Here is a 24,902-nt window from a genome sequence, read left to right on the forward strand (position 1 = left end):
ACACAGTGTTTTAATGATGCAACACCTCAACCTACAATTCACTAATTTCCTATTGCATTTGCACTCCATAAAGTGCTCACAGAGGAACAAGGAAGTCTACTTTCCAGCTCAGTTGCCTTTTCTTTTCTTTTCTTTTTTTTTTTTTTTTGGTACAATATCCTTCCAAAAACTATGTTTTGCTCAGTTCTAGTTTGATTCATGTGACAGGTAGTTTTACCCAGAAAACAGAAGGTCTAACTTTGATAAAGTAAGTATAGCTAAAGAGAGTTAAGTGATTCATGAGTGATCTAAAATAAAAGATGGAAAAATTAAATATACCACATGGCATTCTGCAGCCTGTGAAGAAGGAAGAACTGTAGACTTTTGTCCCACATCCTTTGAAGACATCTTTGAAGTGTCTGGAGAAATACTAGGTGGATGTTCTTGGATTTCAGGCTCTGCATTATTGTCAGGAATGGGAGCTATCTGAATGGAAAGAGATGCTGTGTGTACCTCAGACATGGGGTTACAGGCAGGTGAGACAGGCCTTTGTGAAAATATTGGCATTTCAATGGGCTTGAGCTGTTGCTGTACATTACAGTGAACACCACTTGCTGGATCTTGTGTCCGGGTTAATTTAAGGGTAGATACCCTCCGCTTTTGAGGCTGCTGTGTTTGGCCTTGATGGAGAGTGGCACTTATACCAGCTACTGTGCTTGTGCCTACACTGGAGATAGTGGTCAGGGGTCTAGTGATTGTTTGTACATAGGACACATCTGTGTTAGATATCTGAGAAGATATTATCTTCTGGGCAGACTTCTCGTCAGTGTAATAGCCAGTATCTGTAGGAGGGTGTTTAGCTGGCTCAGTTGTTACTATCTGGAGATTAATTGCATTCTTGTGATTAGCTACTCTTGCTTTCTGAAAGCTTTGTTTTCTAGGAGGTGGCAGAGGTGCCTTATTTGCCAAAATCATCCACACACAGCAAAATAACATTGAAGAAGAAACAGAAAGAAAGTAAATGTTAGCAGGAGATATACTGTAGTTTGAATTCTAGCTTTAAATAAAGAAACTAAGACCTAAGGCTTTTACTCAAGATTGTTCAATACAATGAAAAACAGAACAACTCAAGTTCCCACCATCTTTTGCTGTAGGGGGCTGGACAATTTGTATTTAGAAAACTAGATGTTCCATTTGCTCAGAGTAAACTGGAATCAGACCCCAGAAACGAGTCTTTCTTTTCTTTAAAAATCACAATTATTACACTGAATAAAAATTAAAACTGTGGAATTCTTCATGATACTCTCCAAAATGTAATATATGATTTTAGATGACAACCTATTATTCACAGGTAATGCACATAAATACAACAACACACCTCCTAAAGCTCTGAATTGAAATAGTTACAGAAACAGAACTGACATTCGTCTGTTGGTTCCTTTTTGAACGGATTAATGTATTTGCACATTAAGTGCCTTCTAATCGTATTGTTCAGCAAAACAAAAAAGCAGAAATATTATCTTATAATTAAAAAACCTTTATCCTCCAATATCCTGATAACCAGTGTACTATTTTTTTTTAGTGTAAAATTGTTATAAGTATTATTTGAAGTTTGTGAATACTCCTAGAAAGCCGTGACTCACAAAAACATCCCCATAGGAATATCCCATCAGTATATGGTGTCCAGATAACACACACACAAATGCTAAAGAATGAAATCTGGTACGTTCAGTTTTACCTGAGTTGGTGATTTTTTGTCCTGTAGGTTTGGCCGCACACTTCTAAAACCTTTTGCTGTAAGAGATGAACTGCTAATGTCTCCATTCAGTGTCTCTCTGCTTCCATCATTGTAAGCTCTCCAAGCTTTTGTGAGGAAAAAAGAATCACATTTTTTTTTATGAGTACTAGATCCAGAAATTACAATCATCACAACAAACCAATTGTACGCAAACATGGAAATATTTCTCTCTTACACAACTGACACTACTGCTGATATTTCCGTGGATGTTTTAAGAATAGGGCTATAACTTTGCAAATTTTTGTATCTTATTTATATCAATACTGTTCGTAGCAGTTTGTTAGCTCCCTACAACTTTTTTATATACCGTAGATCTTCAGCTGAGGAGTCCTTTTCAGATCCTGGTGGTTTATCCCTAGTATAAAGCAGACTGAAATACTCTTTCAGGTTAGGTTCTTGATCTTCACAGCTAGATTTCAAAAAACATCACAGCTCAAAAAAGTCACTACCTGATTATTTGCTCCCATCTTCTTTTCAAATCTGAACACCACTTCAATTTTCCAAAGCATATTTTGTCTTAATAAAGACAGATATAATAATAAGAGCTAAACATCCAAAAGGACACTATCCAAATACAGTGGAAGACACTACACTGCCTCAACAAGTTACAGATTTGAAGACATAATATTGAAGAAAGAGGCTGAGATAAGTAACACATTATGTGAGCAGGCTTCTAAGTGGGGTGGGTGGAACTTGTAATCCTAAGTAAGAGAATAAAAATGATATAACAAGTCCCACTGAAGCGGAAGGTGTCAAATTAGCAGTCTGTGTGCTCCCACGCAACTCGTTTTCTGACAACATATACTGTTATTGCAAATACTGCTTCCCAAGTAAGACCTTAATTTGAGGTCTTAACCAACTGTAACTATTACAGATTCAATGGTACTTTCCTTAATGATTCTATATGTATGAAGTGGTGAAATCAAAGGAAGGAAAATTGTTATATGTCGTCCTGTTAACATGATATTACAATGATTCATAAATATTGCTGTATTATTTACCTGAATCTGGAGACTGAGAATCAGATCCTAAAATCAAGAAAGAACAAATATTAGTTTGTGTTATAAATGCTTGCATTGTCTTAATGTGCAGCTAACCTCACAGGATTAATTTTACAAGTTATGTTTAAAAGAAACCACCACAGTGACTCAGTATTCAATGATGCCAAGAGAAATATGTATGCTTCTATTAACTGGTCTGTTGCCATGACCCTGCAGATAAAAGTGTTGAATCAAATGGCATCATAGTGATCTAGTGAACACATTGAGATCAGATCAGAAAAACAGCAAACTATCTGGTCCATACTGCTACAACAGTTTATTTAAATAATTAAGCTGCTGATCCAATCAGTAAATGCTCATTATGAATACAAGGTTATATATATTTTAAGGAAATTACTGAGAATTATGTATCTATATATTAACTGTCTGCAATAGATGCAGTTAGCAAAACAATCTGCCTATAAAAACAAATAGCATATGTGAGTCTTTCTCATGTTGCCTATGGGAAAAACGTAGCTATGGTCCCCCCCATCCCTCACCTCACAGCTCCAGCTGTCTATATAGATGCATTCTTATAAACAGATCATCACCTTGTTTCCTTTTTGTTAAGGCCAAGTGTCTTTCAGGAGTATGGGAGTATTTACAAATGTATAAACAAATCCTACTTAAGAAATAGTACTTGAAAGTCTCTAAACAGCTAGATTTGAAAATTAGGAATAAACCTCTCTAGTAATTATTTTTTTCTCATGACACAGTTTAGAAATTCTGTAAAGTATGCAGGTATTCTTTTGCCCAGTTACCTGAATTCCTTTCTTAATTATGCCTCAAAATAGTATACTATATATAACTAATGTTTACTGTAGAAGTTCTACAGTGTGCTAAAAGTTATTAATTAACAACTGCTATTTCAGACAGCCAACAATAATATTTGCTTTTTTTTTTTTCAGTACATACAGAAGTCTACTAGCATTTAAAATCTTGATATCAGAAGAAATAGCATTTTTTTAAGATCAGCTGAAAAGTTTTAATTCAAAACCAAGAAAGATGTCTAAAGGTTGACAGGATTTTTTTTTTTAATTCAAAACCAGAATGCATGAAACTTCCTTCACCACTTCAGAACAAATCACTAATGGACACATACATACTGCCAGCACAGGGTAGATCAGAAATTCTGGTGTTTTCTTGGATTACTTAGAGATATAATAGTGTTTTTTCCCCTCTAAACAAACTAACGTCTTTACCTCTCCAAACAAATTGAAAATAATTTTTATGTAGAATAATCTAGCCCCAGTAGGACTACAGAATTAAGAGCACTCATCACTAGTTCTAATGCAATAGCACAACACATTACAAGGCTTGTACATGCTGAAATAAAAAATTCATAGAAAGACTGCTACGAAATAGAAACATAATGCTTTCTTGAATTATTATACAAGCAGTAATCTCTATGACTGTTCTGCTACCCTTACTTACAAAGAGCAGTATGCAAATTTTTAATTTGTTTCAGAAATTCAAACAGAGTTCTTATTCCTGGGATTAGCCTTACATTACAAAAAACAAAGAAAACAGGGACATTACATCGCAACTAGTTTCTGGCTCTCTGAAATTTGTGCTCATTGAACTTTATGCATTATAATCAGTGTGAACACTTAATGTTTATATTGGTATAAATTAGCCTACAACACTTGAGGTTCTTTATGGATTTATACTTACAACTACTTAATTCACGTTTGAATCTGGTCTGCTGACACCCATTAAGATTTCATCTTGTGAAATCAGACAGAAGAATGCGAAGCAGCAGCTCTCCCTACTGAATGCTCTCTATGGTTTTATTGTTCCACACATTTTTAGGAAAACATTTCATAAATGTTTTTAAATTATTCTGGCTTCTGATGATCATTGTACTTTTGCATACAGATTCTTTTAGGAACAGTTCTAAAGCCAGTTGTAATAAACATCCTCTCTTCATGCTGTATTATTTTGTAAAACAATGGGGGACATGAGACTAAAATCTGTGTTAGGTACCAAAGGCAAAGTTGATTTAAAAAAAAATAAAATAAAAAAAAGCTTCTTCGTAAGTCTCTCCATCTTTTTCCATCAATGACTACTGAATACTGGCAGAAAGAAATAAAAACTACTTTCTAAAGAGCACTGTAGAATTAAGGAAAATATCTGTCAGTAGAATAGAAAATATGGTTACCTTTCCCCTCCTTGCAGAGTGATATTGTTGACAAATGTAATGCTACAGAATGCCATTCATGAGCAGTATCTTACTGTTAGTTGTTATACCTGAAGCCAGTAGGTTTGGAGAACTCTGAACCCTCTTCACAGCTGTTAATGTGACAGACATTGCAGCACGTTTGCGAGCACACCCACCGCTATCTGGAAGCACAAAATAATACAGACACCAGCCCCAGACAAAGGAAGCAAGCACATGCAACACATCACAGTGTGAGATAAGCCAAACATACAAGAAAATAAACATGCAATTAGAGAAATGCTGCAGGTACATGTAAATTCATGAGTTCCACAGATTAGCAGAACACACAAACTTTCACAAGCTTTAGGAAACAATAAACCTCATACAAAATATGAAAGCAAATACCTAATACTAAATTCACTGTGGAAATACATATTTCCAGTTGCCTAGAAAACTGCTTAATTATACCCAATAATTGAAAAAACAAACAAGTAATCAAGATAAAGGATTAAGCATTCCAGAGTAATATTAATCAGTAATCTGCGCTGTAAAATAATTTCATTGTATGCATTAGGAAGACACCATTCCTCAAACTAAGCATATGTTAATTAGCTGACAAAGTACTTCTGTATGGCCCTTCAGAAACTCTAAACAGAAGAAACAAACTAATTAAGGATGGCATGCATTACTTTGATTCAGAGAAAACATTCCTGTTTTTTTCCTTTTTTTTTTTTAATTTTTTTTTTGTTCTAAATTTAATGGAGGATAAACACATGCATGTCTGGAACCAAACTATACTCCAAGGGAAAGACTTGAAATCTAAGTCTAAAATACATCTGAACAATTAGCAGTATGAAAAACCTTTCTTCTGGAACTGACTCTCCTCCTTTTATTCTTTCCTCCCTCACTTGGGGCTGTCATTCTGTCTTTAGCAGAACTTTGTTTTATAAGGAGGTGGCTTTCATACAATGTGCTTTTTTAGAAACTTCGTCATAATTATCAAAAATAGTAAATATCCTTCCTGATTATTTATCCAGAATATTTTTCTGCATTTCAACGTAATCATTATTTTAATTTTTGTATTTGATAATATTGAAGTTTCATATAGGCCACCACTTCTGACAAACTACAACTTTGATAGAGGCCCTATGATTTTTGCATGAGTCCTGTGAGAGGGAGTTATATAAAATTATATTTAAGGGAGGCCTACAACCTATTAGTGGAAAGGATTTCCTATAACGGTAATTTGAGCCACAGAGAAGACATCTTAAACCAATCTCCCAGAGAAATGAGCTGCAGGTATTCCCTTGCTCATTCCAGCATTCCCCCAAAATAGCAAGGATACACATTAAGCAGTTGTTAATGCAGACAAACATCTGAGTCACTGCCCCAGGTGTAAGGGGTTCTAAAGAGCCACTGTCAGCTCCAAGTCTGGAGGCAAAGGGCCAGATGATTTTAGCCAGCACCAGCCCAATGCATTACATTAACTGATACTAATTATCGGTACTGGACTTGGGAAACAGAAATTGGTTATCAAATTTGTTTTAATTTGCTTACATAAACATAGTATGGCAATGGTAATAAAAATCACATTTTCTGTTCTTGTGTCATTCTTCCCACTGACATAAAATGGAAATAATTCCAGGGAGACTTGACAGTCTGCTGATACTGACTTTTTGGTTTTATCTAAATGTGGGCAGACTTCAGCAATGCATTTATTTCATTAATACAAGCTGCAACTTTTTCTTTTTAATTCAAACTAATGCTTTGTTTGTATTTTTCAAGAGTTACCTTTTTGATTTTCAGCATAGAAAAGCTAAGATAGGAGAAAAGGAGGAGGAGACCAACTACAAATATTTAATCGATATAACTTCTATGAATTCTGCTTCAAATTCATCTCTAATGTAACTGAATGGAGTCACAATTTTGTATTAGTAGACACATTATCTAGCAAAAGATTTGACAGCTTCACACAGGAAAGATGAAACAGGCTTTGCAATAGACTATATGCATATTCATACACCATTTACCTCTCTATATAGAAGCCACCCTTCCAAATCTGTACCTGCTATAACATTCTCAGTATAAGTACACAATAACGGCAGAGAGTTGCTTTGCACTCAGGTGAGATACAACCATACAACTGCCTTCAGTTGTGCAACATATGTGATCAAACATGAATGACTATGGACAAGTACGTATTTAGGCCTTATGGATTCCTTCTTCCTATCTTTGTCCAGGCCAAGCTCCCATAAACCAAGGCCATCTGAATGAAGATCAGAAGAATCTGTGTGTTACCACAAAAGATCCAGATCTGCATACAGCTGAACTTTGAGAAGCTTATTTCAGCCTGTACTTCTTTTTCGTAACTCCACCAAATTTCCAGCAAATGCTAACTTTATTCACACTGATTCCTGAAGCCTGAATAACCAAAAAGCTCTAAGTCTAGAGAACAGAGAATTCCAAAACAGTGCAGGAGACTGAATTAACAATCATTTTCTCACTTCATTTGCAAAATATAAGCAATTAATATTGCAAAGTTGCTATTCAATGAATAAATGAAGATAAAATCAATAAAAAATGCTTACACACATAAAAAAATGTGTGCACATATGTATACAGTCTGCTTCTGACATTAGAAATCCTTCTGGTCTGAGAGTCATAGCCTCCCAGGGATTGTTTTAATGTTTAACTATAAGCAACCTGAATCAGTTCTGCAAGCAGAAACAGACTTGAAGTCGGGCAACAGCTCGCAATCAAAAACACCGCTCAAAATGTCCAGCTCAAATTAGGCCCAACAGTGCTTGATATTCTCTTGCATGCCCTCCATACTCACATCAAACCAGGAAAAGACAAACAAGCATCCTCAGCAGGTACTGCAGAAAAGGAGGAGAAAACAGTGGTAGGAGGTATCTGGTGAAGCATGTTTCTGCTAGTATCTTTTAGAGCAAAAAACACGTAATGATGAACTCCTGAATACTATGATCAGTTTTGCATGTTTATCCCTGAAGAGAGAAAAAGAAAGAGCCCCACACTGACAGGAAGTGACAAGCAGGTTGCCCTACAGCTAGTAGTACGTGCTTATTTGCATACGTACCAGAACACTCCACAGCTTTGGTCTGCATGCTCTTTTTAATTAGGTTCACCATCCAGTTCTTTTTGCTTTGACAAATTTTTTCTCCTCTTTTCCACTTTTCCACATTCTTCCCTTTTCCTCCCTTTTGTTTTCTTTCTGTATCTTCTACAAATAACTGAATTTTAAGTCCTGTGCAGTCCTCAGCTGCCTCTTCCCCTGCACCCCATAATGATTCCCATACCCTGCAGCAAACCCCTCCTTACTTCAAAAGCTGATCTGGAGTGCTGCACCGAGTGGTTTGTATTGGTGCGCTCCAAGCCTAGAGTCAAGGGCTGAGGCTTTCCTGGCACAGGCTTAGGCAAGGCCCAGACACTGTGCTTGTTCCTCAGAAGTCCTTGATCTGGGGTACTCCGTGCCTGCTCATCTAGGCTTGTGGAAATGTACCACTGATAGCTCCTGTGAAGTGGCTGGGAGTAGCCTGGCAAGTAATTATTTGGACTTGTCCTCCTACTGTCATATGCCTGAACTCCTCTGTGGGCGCTAAGCTGAGCTACTACCACAGAACCTAACACTGACTACTCAGGGGCATCTACTATTGCATGGTTCTTTCATATTGCTAAATTGTGGCAAATAATGATTTTAAAAATTAAAATGTTGTAGGAGAACATTTGAACAATCAATCTGTATATTTGTTTTAGTTATCCCAAAACAGCTTCATTAGCTAATAGCTTCTAACAGTCTATTCAGGGACCTGAGAATTTCTATTTTTGTCTCTCAGAGAATTTAAGATGTTAATCTATGTGATGACTTGCATTAATAATTTTAACAATTACAAAATATTTGTGGGCTTTCAGAACTGCAGACTTTTTCACTCTCAACTGCTCTTTATGTGCCTCATTTATTTGAAACAGACAACTTTAAAATTAGATGCATTTATTGAGCATTATCTGTGTGAAACACAGCCAAAACATTTTTGGATAGACACTAAGAATCTGTTTTAATGTATTAGCTTGCATTAATTCATAATTCCTCAGTGAAATTTCCTCTCTCCCAACAACAACTTCACATACTCACACCTGGTATAAGCAACAAGCACTTTTATCCTGTGCTGCAATCTGAAGTGAACTTCATTGGTGGCTTACATTTTCCAGGTCTTAGTTTCTCAAAATGCTCACCAAGATAATGATGGTCACCAAATCTGCAATACTTGAAGGCTTGTTGATGAAAATACCTCTATGCAGTTTAAAATATTATTCAGTTGATGAGTGCATATCTGGGTTTAAAAAGGTAATACAAAGGCACACATTCTACTAGACTACTATTTTTGTTAACTTACAGCAAAATTAGAACACCAAAATCAACTACAAATTGAGATGCCTTCAGTACTTCTAAAACCTTTTCTATATCCAGTGTCTGTGCCCTTGCATTTGCAAATACATTTCACTGCATTTAGCTGCTGAGTATTTCTTCCTAACATGTGGTACAGAATCAACATCAAGCACTGAAAAATCCCTCCCATATATGGTAGAGTAATGAAAACCAAAGCTCTTCAAAACATTTTCTCTGTAGACAAAAATATCTTCTACAGGGTTTGCTGAGACAGACTGCCAAGCCTGCAGCCACAGGGAATGCTGGGTTAGAGCAGCCCAGTCCAAGCAGTACATCAACTTTTTAAAGCTGCAAATAGACCAGGTCTGTTTGCTTTGCCATTTGAACAACTACTTGCACTGAAGAGAAAGTTTATCTGCTAAAGTAATTAATGGTAATCCTACTTTAAAACAAAATAGTGGCAAATTCACAGTAACCAAAAACCCTCTGATTTTGTCATTCAAAAATTTCTACTATAAAGCAGTGAAATAACAAAAAAATTGAAGGAACTTCTGCATTCTTTTCATGCCCTAATACAGGTGACTGTGCCAAACATCCTCTGTCTCAGCCACTCTCCACCTTAGTAAAGCAATGCTTCACCAACAGGCATGTAAGAAGTTCACTTCTATGTCCTACTCATGGGACTTTTTCTTACAGTCAAGAAGTGACATACATCTGTCACTTCTGATATGAAATGCTTATGAAATGCTGCTTTTTTTTTTTTTTTTTTTTGCCAATACTTCCTTTTAGTCCAGCTTGCAATGTGCACATCCATAAGATGAAAAATGTTTTTACTACTTAAAAGCACAGTAGATTAAAGTCCAGCTTACAGTCATATCTTTAAGAAACTATGCAAGATCTTTAAGTGGTTTTCAAGTACCCTATGTGATCAGAAGAGTCAATCCACAACAGATGTCATTCAGACATATAGATGATTCAAATCTTTATGTCTGTTCCTCTTCAGAGTTTCAGACCAACTTGAGAAATTTTAGTACAGCGCAGAACAAAACCACCCTTCAGAGCTGCAGTAACACAAACTGGTAATTTTCATCTCTGACACAAGCCACACTTTTCAAAAGTAGAAGCTATAAAATGACATCTATTATGTTTTAAGCCATATGATTACAGTGTACAGTGTAATCACACTCAAACAGATGATGCTTAGCTGACTTACTTCTGAAATTACAGTTCTGTGTAGCAAGCAGTACTTCACTACTACGTTCATTATACAGACTGACATGTTTAGGAAGGAAATCTTATAAAAAAATGCAAAATGGTAAGACAAATTTCCATAAATGAAATCGTTTTCAAGACTTGGTGCTACTCCCTCTCCATCACCCACAGGTCTGCAAAACATTTCAGAACAACCAAAAAATACTCCACCTCAACTGAGAAACTTTGCTTCTCCTAATTAAAATAGTTGCAAATATAGCAGATTCATCACAATACATTTTGATTTTGTCTTACGCAATATATTTTAACTTTGTCTTTAAAAAAACCCTTATGAGAACCTCATGAATTCCTGTCTGAGAGAATCAGAAGCCAGTCACTGTCTGAGAGAATCAGAAGCCAGGAAGCTCTTCAATACAGGAGCCTAGGAAATAACAGCAAACTATAGCATGGAAACATTAATCCCTTGGACTTAGAGCATGCTATTGAAACATCTGCACTGGCTTCACAGACAGCTCAGGACCTCTTGTCCCAAACATGAAATTTTCCTTATTTCAAATTGTCTGTGCAGCACTGTGATCAATAATAAAACTAATTGGTCTGCAGAGAATGAGTATTTCTTCTCCTGTGCCACAATTAATATGCAAAGAAGATAGTTTACCTGTAGAGGGTAAAGAAGTGACTGCAGCTGTAAATTTTATGCCTGACATGAGATTTCACTGGTCTGCTTACTGGAGGGCTGTTCCCACTTCTAGCAAAACCATTAGAATTATCTACTGATTTAAATGATTCAGGAACGAGTCAGGAGTATTTTACAGATCATAACAAAGATATACTGCTGAGTAATTTGTGTGGTCAGTAGATCTATCAATGAAACTTGAGAGAAAACATAAATCTTTAAGTACAAAATAGTTATCCTCACCTGATTATGCAAACTCAGCCAATACAAGATAGTATTTATATCTTTTAATTTACTGACAATAAAGAATGGAAACAAAACATTTTTAAGGCATGTTGGGAAAATGTGATACTTTAGTATCAATTTTCCACAGCCTTTATGTCCCAATACTAATACATTTGCAGAAAAGCATATGCATACAAAACTGAAAGAAGTAACATAAGCACAGAAAGCTAAACATGCATGTAGGTTTTATATATCCATATATATCCATACATACAAAACCAAGTATGTAAATTTCATATATGGAATGGAAATCCATATAAACAGACATACTACTAAAATACTTTGTTTAAATTCAATACCAACTAAGACATAATTTGCTCATGAACTTTTAAATAACTCTGGGATTTTCTCTGCGTTCTAAACAACATAAACAAGTAAAAAAAATCTCACATAAGCAGCGTACCTGTGTTCATTCTGACACTGACGGATTTGCTATAAAAGTCTTCAGATTTCCTGTGAAGAATAAAATGATCTATTAATTTGCACAAGACATGAATATGTGGCACAAAATGGCAGCACGACTTCTCAGGGAAGTGGAGCATCAATATGATATAAACAACAGTCCTATTTTAATATGGCTTTAATTAAATTGGCACTGCATGTTCTTCCAAAGTTAAAGATGAGCTGGTGCTTCCATTATAAGCTACTCTATTTGTAAGTGTTTAGTATCTCTCTGGTAAACATTTGCTCTGGGATAAAAATGTAGTGATTGATTTTTGGTCCTGAAACTATAAACTAAAGAAGATCAGTTTAAGAACATGTTTAAAGTCTGCTTATAAGTCTTATTCACTCTTCTGCATGAGCGAAGATACAGAGCATAGGTCTCGTCAGATTTTTTTGAAGCAACCAGAGTTATTAGATCTTTCCTCAACTGTTTCCAAGGAGATGTGTCTGTTTTCATCCAGTGATCTAACACTTCTCTACAGACAACACTAACATTCTTAATGCTGATCACTGCATTGCTTTGCACTGTAGGATATGTTTTGGCATCCGTAGAGACCCATTTCAGAAGACCCACCAGAGTCAGCAGATAAGAAATGAAGTTGTTATATATTTGGTTTCCAAGCTCAGCAACGTGCTTTTTAAATGTAGTAATGTGCATGAAAATAATGTATGCAGAAGCTGTATCACTTATTTAGGCATCTCGATTCCATACAGTACTTACCAACTAACAAGAGCAGAAAAAAGCAATGAGAAAACCCACAACTGCAGAAAAAACAGGATACCCTACATTAACAGGCCACTTCAACCTACTGGTGTAAGTCACAACACCAAATGGAACAGTATTTTCCATCTCCTGACAGTTTATATTTCAAATTTATCTGAGGTTCAGGAACTTTAATAACTTCTCTCTCTCAGCCTCTTTAAGGTACTGCAGCAGCATTAAAGGATGACAAAGAGAAATGCAGAACTGGTTTCAAAGAATACCCCATTCTTACCACAGATAAGAACCACAGAGTCTGCTGTGCACTCATCAGTCTCAACTGTGCTTTACATACATGCTGCCCACTATAATTTACTTCAGGTGAGTGAGAAACACTGAAGGACAAAAAAGTATGAGCTGAAAACAATTATTCTCCCCATGCACTGTCCCCTATCAAGTTCAGGGTAAAGCAAATAGAAAATCATAGTTTTTAACAGCTTTGCTAAGTAGAAAAATACAAAATGTAAACGACTCAATGATGTTGGAACAGGGACCCTTTCTTTAATGGAAAACTTGAGATAACTAATATTTAGTAAAATTTAACAGTAACAGAAAACCAAAATAGAATTTGAGCTCAGCTCAACAGGTGGACTGAATTACCTGTACCTCTGAACTGACAATAAAATTGTAATGTTCTCTTGTATTCGTAATGAAGTCAGATTCTACACTGCCTGAAAAACTTACTGGTAAGCAATTCTTCATGCTAAAGTATGTGAAGAAACTGTCTGAACTCTGCTGCTATCATCCAAAGTCAATCCTTGACAGAATGCATGTATGATACAAAAAATAATAATTAAAAAAACAATTAAAAAAAACAACCTTGATACTTAATACTTAAATACTACGGAAACAGTAATCTGGCAATGAATGAAGTTTAAATCACATTCTACTCTGCAGCTATCAGAAAATAATCTGAAAATTTCTAGAAGAGCTTTAAATATTAAGGCAAATGATCTCTTTTTTTCTTTTTTTGGGTAAATAATCTATGACCGACACTTTGGATTTACATAACAGCAACAGAATATTTTTAAAGCCCCAAATTCTTACACCAATTTCTTTTGGGCTGCTAGAAGAGATGCCATTTTTAAGCCTTCTTTTAGCCTGGAACTGAATCATTGATGGTACTGCAAACAAGCAGTGAAATGCAACATGATATTTATTTTCAGACCCAACAAGTACAGAACTCTTGGAATACTGTGATGCCAAAACGATTTTTAGCAGGTGGCTTCGATATATTTACAGTGAAGATTGCTTAACTCTTACTGAAGTTCTAACACACTACACTCAGTTTTAGCACTTAACCTTTGTCCTCTTAAGACTTTTTCTATCCTGATTACCCTGCATGACTGACTCACAGTGAAGGATTCCAATACAAATCATTCACATTTCCACATTAATCTAATTTTCCTATAGAAAAAAAAAAAAACCACAACCATGTATACCCGAAAAGTATGCATGCAAAGAAGGTCATATAAATTGAACTGACACAAACAGCAGGCCTTGCAGTTTAACTAACTGCCACTGCTCACTTAAAATTATTTGGAACTTTCTGTTGGTAGAGGGCTAAAAGAGTGTCCACATACTTAATGGTACTGGCAGTAGGATTCAAATGAATGCAGAGAAATTAACAGCCAGATGTACAAAGACAATGGACTTAAAAATAAAAATTTGCCTGAAAGAGCATTGAGATTCTTACTTCAAGAAATTGGAAGAAAGAAATTGGTGGAGGAGGGGAAGCAAAGGGATTTGTTTAGCATTACTGTACATACTTTGCCTCCTGAAAATTGTTCAGGGTACATGGGCTTGCAGAAAGCTTTATCTGAGTGATGTAATGAATATTCCTCTGGAAGTATCAGACAGTCTTCATTACCAAAAGGATGTCTCACAATCAGCTAAGGTATTCAGCTTTTGGATGCTAAAACAGAAGGAATGCCCATAAATATAGTGCAGACACAAAGTACTACTGGAACATATCAGTTTGCAAAATCAACAACTGTTGATTTAGCCACCAATGTCAGGTAGATCTTCTACCAAATTCATACCTAATCTTAGATGACAAGATAAAGGAACACCAAGTTAGCCAGAGTGGCAAGGGGAAATTTTCCATTGAGAAAAGTTGTGCATGCTCCATCCCTGGAGGTGTTCACATTTGAAAGGGGCACTGGGCAGCCTGATCCAGTATCTTATTTAGTATTTGGCAACCATGCCTGCAGCAGGCGGATTAACAGTAGATGATCTTGGAGGTCCCTTCCAACCCAAGCCATTCTATGACAGTGTTAATGCACAGAAATGGGTTAACTTGAATACAGTTAACTTGAATACAGCTGCAGTTACCACTGCTTTAGTTTCACTAAAGACATAAGATACATTGCTGTATTATTTCTTGATAACACCTTATTTCTCGATAACACCACAAAGATTATTTCAGCTCAGCAATACTTTGCACTGTGAAAGGTTACTAAGAACACTTGTGGGAATCTCACTGACACCAGCTCTGTTCTCCCCAAGAGACCTTGCAGCTAGTTGTGATTGCTTCTGTTCCTGATAAGTTATGAAGTGTGGGGTGCTGCGGGGAGCCATTCTGTCATACCCCTTCTGTTCCACATTTCTGTGCAGCTATAAAAAGAGTTAGTGAGAAGTCAAGAAAAGTTTCTCCACCTTCAAGAGCACAAGATGCATCTCTACTATTTGAGGCTCAATTCCATTATTGATAAGATGTTAGAGCATTTACAGGTGCAAGTGTATCATCCACCCAAGCATCAGCTAACTAAATGTGAGCATAGGCTTTCTATCAAAGTCTAAATGAGCAGTAACATGCTATTATCTGCTTGAACCTCATCCAAAGAATTAAGATCATCTTTGTTAGTACCCATAATCTGTAACTAGGTAAAGACAGAATATTAAAATTCAGAATATCCTTTGATAACAAAAAGGAGAATATATTCTTTTGGAAATATGTAGAAACCCTGAAAAATGTCATTACAGCTAAATTCTTAGCTTAATGATTTGTAAATTCTAAAATGCCACTTGTAAGTATCAGCTCAAACTCATCCAGCGTATAGGTATCTTTCATCATCTGTCTCTGTCACTGTGGCCTGGAGCGCAGAAAAGTTTGAAATGCCAGGTTTGTTATCTATGTTGATAACCAGCAAGCAAACTCCAAGAACTGAGTTGTTTTCTTTCTTACACAGTTTTTGAAAGACTGGTGAAGAGCAAGGTGGTAATTTGCCTTGTTTGGTATATTTTGAATCAAAGCATTCAGACTATTGCTATTTCATTTCCAAAAGAAACTGGCAATGTCCCTATAAATGTCCAAATGAAAATACTGCTGATGAATCCTACTTAATAGTCTGAAGGAGGCTCAAAGAGAAAATATTATCATACACAAAACTTCCCTTTCCCAAAAGCAGTAGATCCTAGTTATATTCCAGCTTTCTTGGTTCAGAGCACTATGGTAAATTGTTAGTTTGATTGGCTAGAATCAACTGAACAATTTCCTCTAGTTTGCTAGGGATTAAGGATAAAATTAGGGATAAAAACTTGAAGACATTCCAACTGTGCACAGTATCAGTAAAAGTAAATTAAGTAGGTATTTAACTTTCGATGTAAGCCCAGTTCCCCTGTAGTAAAACCCCCACAAACTACTCAAAGCACTGAGGAGATTTCATCTTGAAAACCACAAGCAGTTCTAGTTCCCATGATCAAGAGTTCAAAGAGGTGACATACAGGAGAATTCATCTCAGGAGTGTATGGCTAACCATTCTTTATAAACACATCAAGGGAGTGGACATAACTGGAGGAAGCAGAGGAACAATGTTGGCACAAGTACTGCTATGAACTATTTGTCTTAAACACAAGTTGAAAATCAGAAGGTGGTTTCTACTCACAGAAGCCATTAAGGTCTGAAATATTTATCACAACTGCTGTGGTCAAACTCAAGAGCCTGAATTTGGCAAATGTATGAAGAAAAAGTGACTGTCTGAAGGAAAGAGAATAAATTTGATAGCACATCACTTTCCAGGCATTTCACTGTTTTCCCAATGTAATTTTTCCTCTGAGAATGCAAGATAAGAAAGAAGTGGGATGGTGTTCTTTTCCCATGTTTCTTCATAAAACAGGAAGAAAATCAAATCATCAAATATTTGATGACAGAAAAAGTAATGAAACTATAGAGAAAAATTACACGTTTCTAATCTGAAAGTTCCTTACAGTAATTTTTGTTGTTGCATAAATTGGGGGGAAAATTCACAGTTGCATTTTAGATTGGTATCAAGTTAAAGGTAATTAGAATATAAACTTGCACATTTTCTATTACATTTTTCTAACAATACACAAGCTTTCTAGATCACTTTTTGAAAATATAAAAAGTTTTGACAAGAGGGTCTGATTAGGACATGTCAATCATTTCACCATGATCAAGTAGCTTATTTTACTAAATACACTACTTAACACACACACTCAAAATTCCATTAACTCAAATTCTTATCTCCCAGAAGATCCAAAAAAAAAACAACAAACCCAGGCCATATACAACTAGTTCTCCATCTTTCTCAACACACAAATTCCAAGAATCATTAGAACTATGTTCCTATTTAAAATCCATCATGTGATAGTTAAATATGGATTCACTAACCTTCAGGAACTAACAAACACATGACAAAAATTTGCAGAATCTTGAAAAGAAATGATGAAAGTAAAACCTGGTAATTACAGGTCACTTGAATATTAAAGTATCATTAATCAAAATTTCCATGTTTATACAGCATGATACACAATGCATTTCCACATGCACAAATCCTCACGTATATATCATTCCTTCCAAAAATTTTTTTCATGAGTGAATACCCGTCCCATTAGAATCAGAGGAAATAGTGTTCATTCATGAAAGCAAAAATCCTATTTTTTTTCCTTTTTAAATTTAGAAAAATGCTTCCCTGAAATAGATGTAATTTTTCATCTATTTAACAGAGTTAGACCAATTTATGGAGTGCTGTAAGATTCTGTAATGTATTCTTAACAATTATACTGTAGCAACAGAATGTAATTCCAGACTTCTAAACAAGCTCATAAATACAAAAAAAAACCCCTAAATCTATATAAATGATGAAATTAACTAAAATGCAACTCACTGGAATATTTTCATCCTTCTTATTTACAAAGATACATAAGTTCAATGGGATCACACAGGCAGATACTTTATCCGTAAGTTCTTAAAATTTTCAGACAATTTTGTCAAAGTTTGGCAGACAGCCAGAGGCCTAAACAAATTTGATAGTTTACTATTCTGTGAGTAATTCTCGCAAAGAATACAGATGTTATTGAATCCAAATGGGTGATCTATCCTAGATCATGCCAGGAAGAAAAATTACAAGCTGTATATGGATAGTTGCACATACCTTATGACCTCTGCTACAAATCAAACAAGGAAAAGTACTTGTTAGAAATCAGATAATGTTCAAAAAATTACAAAGGAGGAGATCATACTGATGTGAACTAAAGAGCCATAAAATGTGGAATGATAATCAGAATACTTTCATTACAAAGCAAAACTAGAGCAGATTTTTTCACTGTTGATCTGAAAAGACACCAGATTTCTCCTTTCAATCTGAATACTGACATCAGACTAATTGCAGAAAGATCAAGCAACAGTTAAGTGGCAATGAGTTTAAACACAAACAAGTAAAACTCATCCAGAGTCACAGCTGCCTTTGGGGACAGTAATTCCTTTCAGCTTCTGTTAATATTCACACTAAATGACTCAGCATTAAATGCTTCAAAGTAACTCGAATGCTGTAAACTTTGATCTTCCCTATGTGCTATAACAAGTATCTTATATCCTGCTGTTTTTCTCATTAACTCTTGCCATGTTTGGCTATATCTGAAGAATCATAGCACTCCTTTTCAGAACTGTGCTCCCGTCAGAGATTTAACTGGTTCCACAAAAGATACTTACTAGCAGCAAGACTATGTGCTCACAAAACACAGTAGACTTGCATATGACACACAAAGAATAGATCAACTCTGTAACCTTTTGTTTGCATGTTTTCCTGACACTACATTTTGCAGTTTTTCAGGATACACAACCATCATTTTTCATTTCAAATAGCTTCATCCTCCTTCTTCATACAATACACATAAAACAACACACCTTCTATTGTTTAAGCATCACTGTTAGACAGTTGAGGGAAGTGATCATACGCTGGTGTGACCTCACCTTGAGCTCTGTGTGCAATTTGAGTGCCACGATACAGGAAGGACATAAATTATTAGAGAGCATCCAAAGGGAGACTGTGAAGATGGTGAAGGGGCTAAAGGGCAAGATGCATGAGGAGCAGCTGAGGTTCCTTGGTTTGTTCAGCTCAGAGACTGAGGGGAGACCTCATGGCAGCCTACAGCTTCTCACAGGGATTGGAGGGGCAGCGCTGACTCTGCTCTCTGTGGTAATGACAGGGCCTGAGAGAATGGCACGGAGCTGTGTTGGGGAGGGGCAGGTTGGATGTTATGGAAAGGTTCTTCACCAGACGGTGGTGGCCACGGAACAGGTTGCCCAGGGCAGTGGTCACAGCATCAAGCTGCTGGAATTCAATAAGTATGTGGGAGATGCTCTCAGATACAATTTGGTTCTGTGAGGAACGAGGAGTTGGACCTCAATGATCATTGTGGGTCCCCTCCAGTTTGTGAGTCTGTGATTCTGTGGTTTATAACACCAGTACACGTGCTGTACTTTGACTGTTTTAATACCTAATGAAGTCCATCATGCTTCAATAGAACAAAAAGCCACAATTTTTTCCTAGTGTAAATAATCAGGGAAAGAGCTACCAACAGTTATAATTAGTAGCACAGTTAAACTCACATTATTATGAACTGCTAATACTGTACCTGCTAACTGAATTTCAGAAGTTATAGAGATTTGGCTCACATTTAAAGATTGGTTACTTATCTTTCTCTTTCCCTCTCAATTTTTAACTGTCCACCAGCACACTCAAGGTCTCTGCTATTTAACTCATACTTTGCTGATCCTGGAGCAAGCCAGAAATAGCATAACATTAAAACTCACAGCTTTAGAGAAGAGAGCATGCTCAATCTTTACAGAAACAAGGAATTAAAATAAATTTTTTTAATTGAGAAAAACCTACAGTATTTGGCAGAAACAGCCAAGGAAGGGACCAAGGAAGCACAAAAGGAACCTGACAGATGCTGTTTGATACCTGAGGAGCTGACAAGACTGAAATGTGAGTGTGAATCTGCAATGTAACTTGAAATACACTTAAGAACATAAAGAAATTATATAATTTGTCTTCTCCACATGCCTTTCATGTAACTGCACCGTAAATTTGCATTAGATTGCCAATCCAATTTATTCAAATATATTGGTGGGAGATTTCCACTACTGAGTCAGTTGTCTGGCAATTTTAATTCCAGAAGTAGACTACTCTGGCATTCTAGAGGAATTCAGGGGTAACAGTAGGTTTAGACCACAAAGCAGGAGTCACTGAGGTAACCTGTAAAATCTGAATACTTTGGAAAAAAAATACAAATCAAGCTTTGAAAGGGAAATGGAATCTGCCCATACAGTGGTAGAACAGCCCCTTGACTGATGGTTATCAAAAGCTGTTGCTGAAAACCACTCATGGGAAAAGGTCCAGTCATCTCAGAACTGTCCAGTGACCCACTCAACAAAAAGACCAAGAAAACAAAGGATGTTTATGTTACCATTTACTGTAAATTAAGATCTGTTTATGGAAGGGGTTTCATGTAATGGCTGAATTATTAAATTTACAGTCAATCTCAAATAGACATGGTTTCACATACCAATTAAATCTTCCTGTATACCTAAGAAGAAAAATCAGTAGTGGACATGTTTATTTTTATTTCTATAAATTCCCATCATTTTCGTGTCAATTTAACTTTTCAGTGACATTTCAAGGACAGTACTGAACCATTTTGTCAAGCAGTCTTACATGGTCCAAGGCACCTTTAGGGCAGGTGCCATATGGCATCACAGACTATCTTCTATAATAGAGCACTAACATTTGGTTTCTATACCTGGTTCTGCTACTGACATTCAAAATATCATCTTACCTTTATGAGCTTAGCTTTCTCTTCCCCTTTGTAACTTCAGGGACTGACTCCACATACATACCAGGATGAGATCCTAGTCTCTGCTAGGATGCAGCCTCTCCCCAGTGGGTAGATGTACCAATCAACATTGATTCCCTCAATTTTTTTTTTTTTTTGAAAGGTTTCCCTAAATCTTCAATCAAACTCAAAGGAAAAGTCTATATTTTCGTTAACCATACCTGCCCATCTCTTTGATCACTGGGCAAATAGCAGCTGCTAAGAGCAATCACTTGCTAAGAGAAGGCCTTAAAAAATTGGTAATAAAATCAATGCAAAAATTCTACAACCACAAAACTGTTCCGACATTATTGAAATAAAACTGTAGCATAAAAATAATTTTGAAAATACTATTTCCCAAGATTATTACTGCTATGGTTTTTCAGATGAGAGTTTATCTAAGCATAACTACACAGCATATGGTTTCTACCATACAAACTGTTATCCAGAAAGCCAAAAAATTGTTACCTATTCTATTTTATAGATGTTATATTTACTTCCTGCAAGTAACATTCATTTCTGTAAAGCTGAATTTACATCTATCAAGTTTAACTTTATTAATTAAAGAATTGATTTTCCCTCTCAGTTCACCCCAAGAATTACAGACAACATATTTTTACCAAGAGGGTAAAATACTAAAGTATTTGCTTAAAATTTTGATATTAATAATGCTATTTCACTACCTATTGCTCAGTTCATGTTTTTATATATACCTTATATGAATGGAATACTCTGATATTTGATTTTCCAGTGTGGGGATAAAACATTATCATGTGACACTCACTCTTGCTATTCTTAACAGATCTTAAATGAGAAAAAACTGCTCAGTGCTTCAGTTCAGCATTCCAGACAGTGAAGGTCAGAGTCAAGATGATTCCTTATCAGCACAAGATTGCCTCTTCTGTATACAGTTCGGTCTGTGTAACAACAATAGGTTGAATGATCCTATGAGTCATGTCACACAGAAGTTACTTCAAGAACATTTAAATGGAATTCTCAGAGTCTCAAAGAAAAGCACACTGACCACACACATTCTGTGAAATGAAAATACTTGTCTATAACCTGGCATAACCCTCCATTTTTTCCAGTAAGAAAATATATGAGAACATGCATATATATATACACATACACCCACACACCTATATCTTGCCTGCAGTCTACAAATATAATGATTAAAAAGCTGTAACTTAGGAACTATAATGATGTAACATAAAATTTTGATTGCTTTAAGCACAATTAATTTGCCTATATGTAGAAAGAATTATGTTCTTTCTATAAGGAGCTATGAAATAGTGAACCTAATGGTAAGCCCAGCATGTAGCCCTGAACCTCATTTATAACTTAATTTTCCTTGAAGCTTATATTAAATGTTGATCACTGGACAGCTATGCATTTCACCACATTATTTTTGGCTCAGAAAGCTACCATATTCTTAGTGAAGTAACAGAGACTGGAAATAAATTTAGTAACTTTGGGTGACTGAATTAAAGATAATTTTATGGGTCCATTTTATCAGAATACTTTCAACGTAGGTAGTGCTAATCAAACTCCCCCTTCACATCAACTGTGGGCATGTGTGCCAAGCACTTCCCCAGATCCAGCCTGAGACTGGTTCCAGGCACACAGCAACTCAGGAACAAAGTTTGGAATCACCGGGGAAGAGGACTGAGCATCTGCACAGCACTGCAGAGCATAGCCACACAGCAAGTAAATGCTGTCAGCCGTATACAGCTGGAAGCTTCCTGTAGTAATGCACAATGTCAGTACCTCAGGAACTGTGTGGGCAAGAACACAAACTAGAACTTATATTCCATCTCATTCATCTCTGCTATCATGCTCTAGTCAGCAAATGAGAGAAGGATTGTAGGGCTCTACAACTTTCATTCCTTTCTATTACTCTACCCCATGAGAAGATTCAGCTTGTGCTCTGGATGAGGGAACAGCTTGCAGAAAAAATATGACATGAAACCATTGAAGTAATTGCATCCATACAGAAATGTAGCTTTAATTCCAGCATCTCCTACTCTCAGCTTTTATAACAGCAACATAAGTGTTTCTCATGCAATCATTTAGGTCTTTTTCTTCGTAAAAGATGGAAAAGGTGGCCCTGCACAGACACCTGACTCACTTTTCTATAAATACTAATTGCTAATGAAGTTAGGCAACTGCAGTAAGCTTTCAGCTTAAATTCTCAGTCCCAGATTCCTTTCTAGACAGTCTTACCTTTGTCTGTTGGAGTTGCTTAAATACCAGTGTTCCTGTAACTGCACTCCAAACACAACTCCCCCTTCCCCTGCCACAGGCTATTTGTCACAGTCCAGTGCACTTATTCCCTCAGTTTTCAAGCCAAGCAGCCTTTTCCCCTTCAAAACTAGTCTGTAGGGGGTCTGAAAGAATAGCAAACACTGTCACCTTAGTTTCAAGCTAGATCTAGTGTTCTCTGTAATAGCAATTACATGAATTACACTCAGAAGCATTCGATACTCAAGTCTAATTTTCTGTTCATGTGCAATGAGGATGGATCTCAGATATTCTGACTGACTTTGCTAAATCTCTACTCAGCATCAATAAGCTGATTTTTCAAGCACACACAGTTTTTGAAAAAGTTAGAAGTCACATTCCTGATGAAGCTAAAGTTTACATCTATGTTCCAGTCGCTGAGATCCTAACCTTGCTAAAATATGTCATCAGAATTCTTAAAGTGAACAAAATAATTACACTGTAGAACCACAGCTCCTCCCTCTTGCCAGACAACTCAAACCAGGACATGCTAAATGAGTTCATCAATAATCGGTGCCATCAATCTATGCCAATCAGTTTACAGAGTTTAATAATGCAGTTTCAAACAAATTGAATAATTTTAAGTCTTAAGACAAGGTTTCTTTCAGCAGTATCATGACAATGTAGCTTGTTTTGCTTTCTAAACAAACTAGTGAAACTCTGCCAGGGGTACATCCCCAGGAGTACTGAAGCTAACAGGAATCTTCCACTGACTCTCAGTGGGTTTAGAACTTGCCTTCAGTGTAATGTGAATTCAAGGTTATCAAATGTACCTGCAGTAATAGCAGTTACTCTAACCCTGCCACAAGTGCTATTCAGGACTTCATTGTTCTGCATTGTAAGCATCACTCAACTAATTCGTGGAGTGCTAGCACATGAGATAGTATCTGTTACAGTAAAACTCATAGATCAGTTACATGCCTTGCTATAATACCAGCTATTCAACCTGGTAATCGAGTGTAGTGTGAGTAACAAAGAGGATAGATAATGTAAGGGAACATCACAGAATATTTTCCTTTATGAACTACCCTTTGGTTTACTTAATTATTAAAATTAAATCCACAAATTAATCTGTCGTATTATCATCATCATACTATTTTTACAGCTTTTTTTTTTTTTTTTTTTTTTTAATTAGCAACAATAAGTGCCATTCCTGTAGCAGATGTTCTCAGTTCCCACACACTTAATTATAGTTTTATAATACAATCACCTACCCTACAGTGCATTGTAATGTGCTGTTCCAAAATCCTCTGGAACTTGCTCATTACATTCTGCTGCTACACAGAGCACCACTGATTTGAGCTGTACACCAACTCACACCCATGTCAGAAGGACATAACCTTCAACTTTAACATGGTACTTCACGTGAGCCTGCATGAACAGCCATAATGGCACACTTTGTTTAAAAATGTTCAGATAAAGAAATTATTGTTATGGTAAAACAAATTACACTATTTTTATTAATACACCAGTCTACAACTTAGAGGAATTTTTCCACTGAATTGCTATTTCAAATAGATTGAAAAATGGAAATTTAACTGGAAATAAATCAAATTTTCAGCAAATTAGGCTCAGAAAAATGAATAAGTTTACTTTGTATTTTTTCCAGGTTAAAAATGATTACAATTTTAGCTGTTTTTAATCAGTTTTGTTGTCTAAAATAAGCCATAATTCTTCATGTGAAAAAAAAATAAAAAACAAACCCAACAAAATAGTAGCCTGAATTTTAGAGTTGCATAGCACA

General features: G+C 36.0%; 1 protein-coding gene across 4 annotated transcripts in view; it reads right to left on the minus strand.

Moving 5' to 3' along the window:
• Window positions 1-24,902, minus strand: part of SORBS2 (sorbin and SH3 domain containing 2) — a 144,080-nt gene that overhangs the window by 65,376 nt on the left and 53,802 nt on the right. The window contains exons 2-6 of one of the 4 annotated variants that reach the window (XM_090139345.1): window positions 11,960-12,009; window positions 5,068-5,160; window positions 2,779-2,805; window positions 1,718-1,842; window positions 319-936 (exon numbers count right to left, since the gene is read on the minus strand). In XM_090139345.1, the coding sequence (XP_089995471.1) occupies window positions 319-936; window positions 1,718-1,842; window positions 2,779-2,805; window positions 5,068-5,160; window positions 11,960-11,969 (873 nt within the window). In that variant the 5' untranslated portion in view covers window positions 11,970-12,009. Of the gene's footprint in view, window positions 1-318; window positions 937-1,717; window positions 1,843-2,778; window positions 2,806-5,067; window positions 5,742-11,959; window positions 12,010-24,902 lie in introns of those variants that run through there. The other 3 variants (XM_090139343.1, XM_031608840.2, XM_031608841.2) reach the window with 3 other exon arrangements.

This window comes from Phasianus colchicus, chromosome 4, assembly GCF_987193195.1.
Source record: "Phasianus colchicus chromosome 4, bPhaCol1.hap1.1, whole genome shotgun sequence".
Lineage (NCBI taxonomy): Eukaryota > Metazoa > Chordata > Aves > Galliformes > Phasianidae > Phasianus > Phasianus colchicus.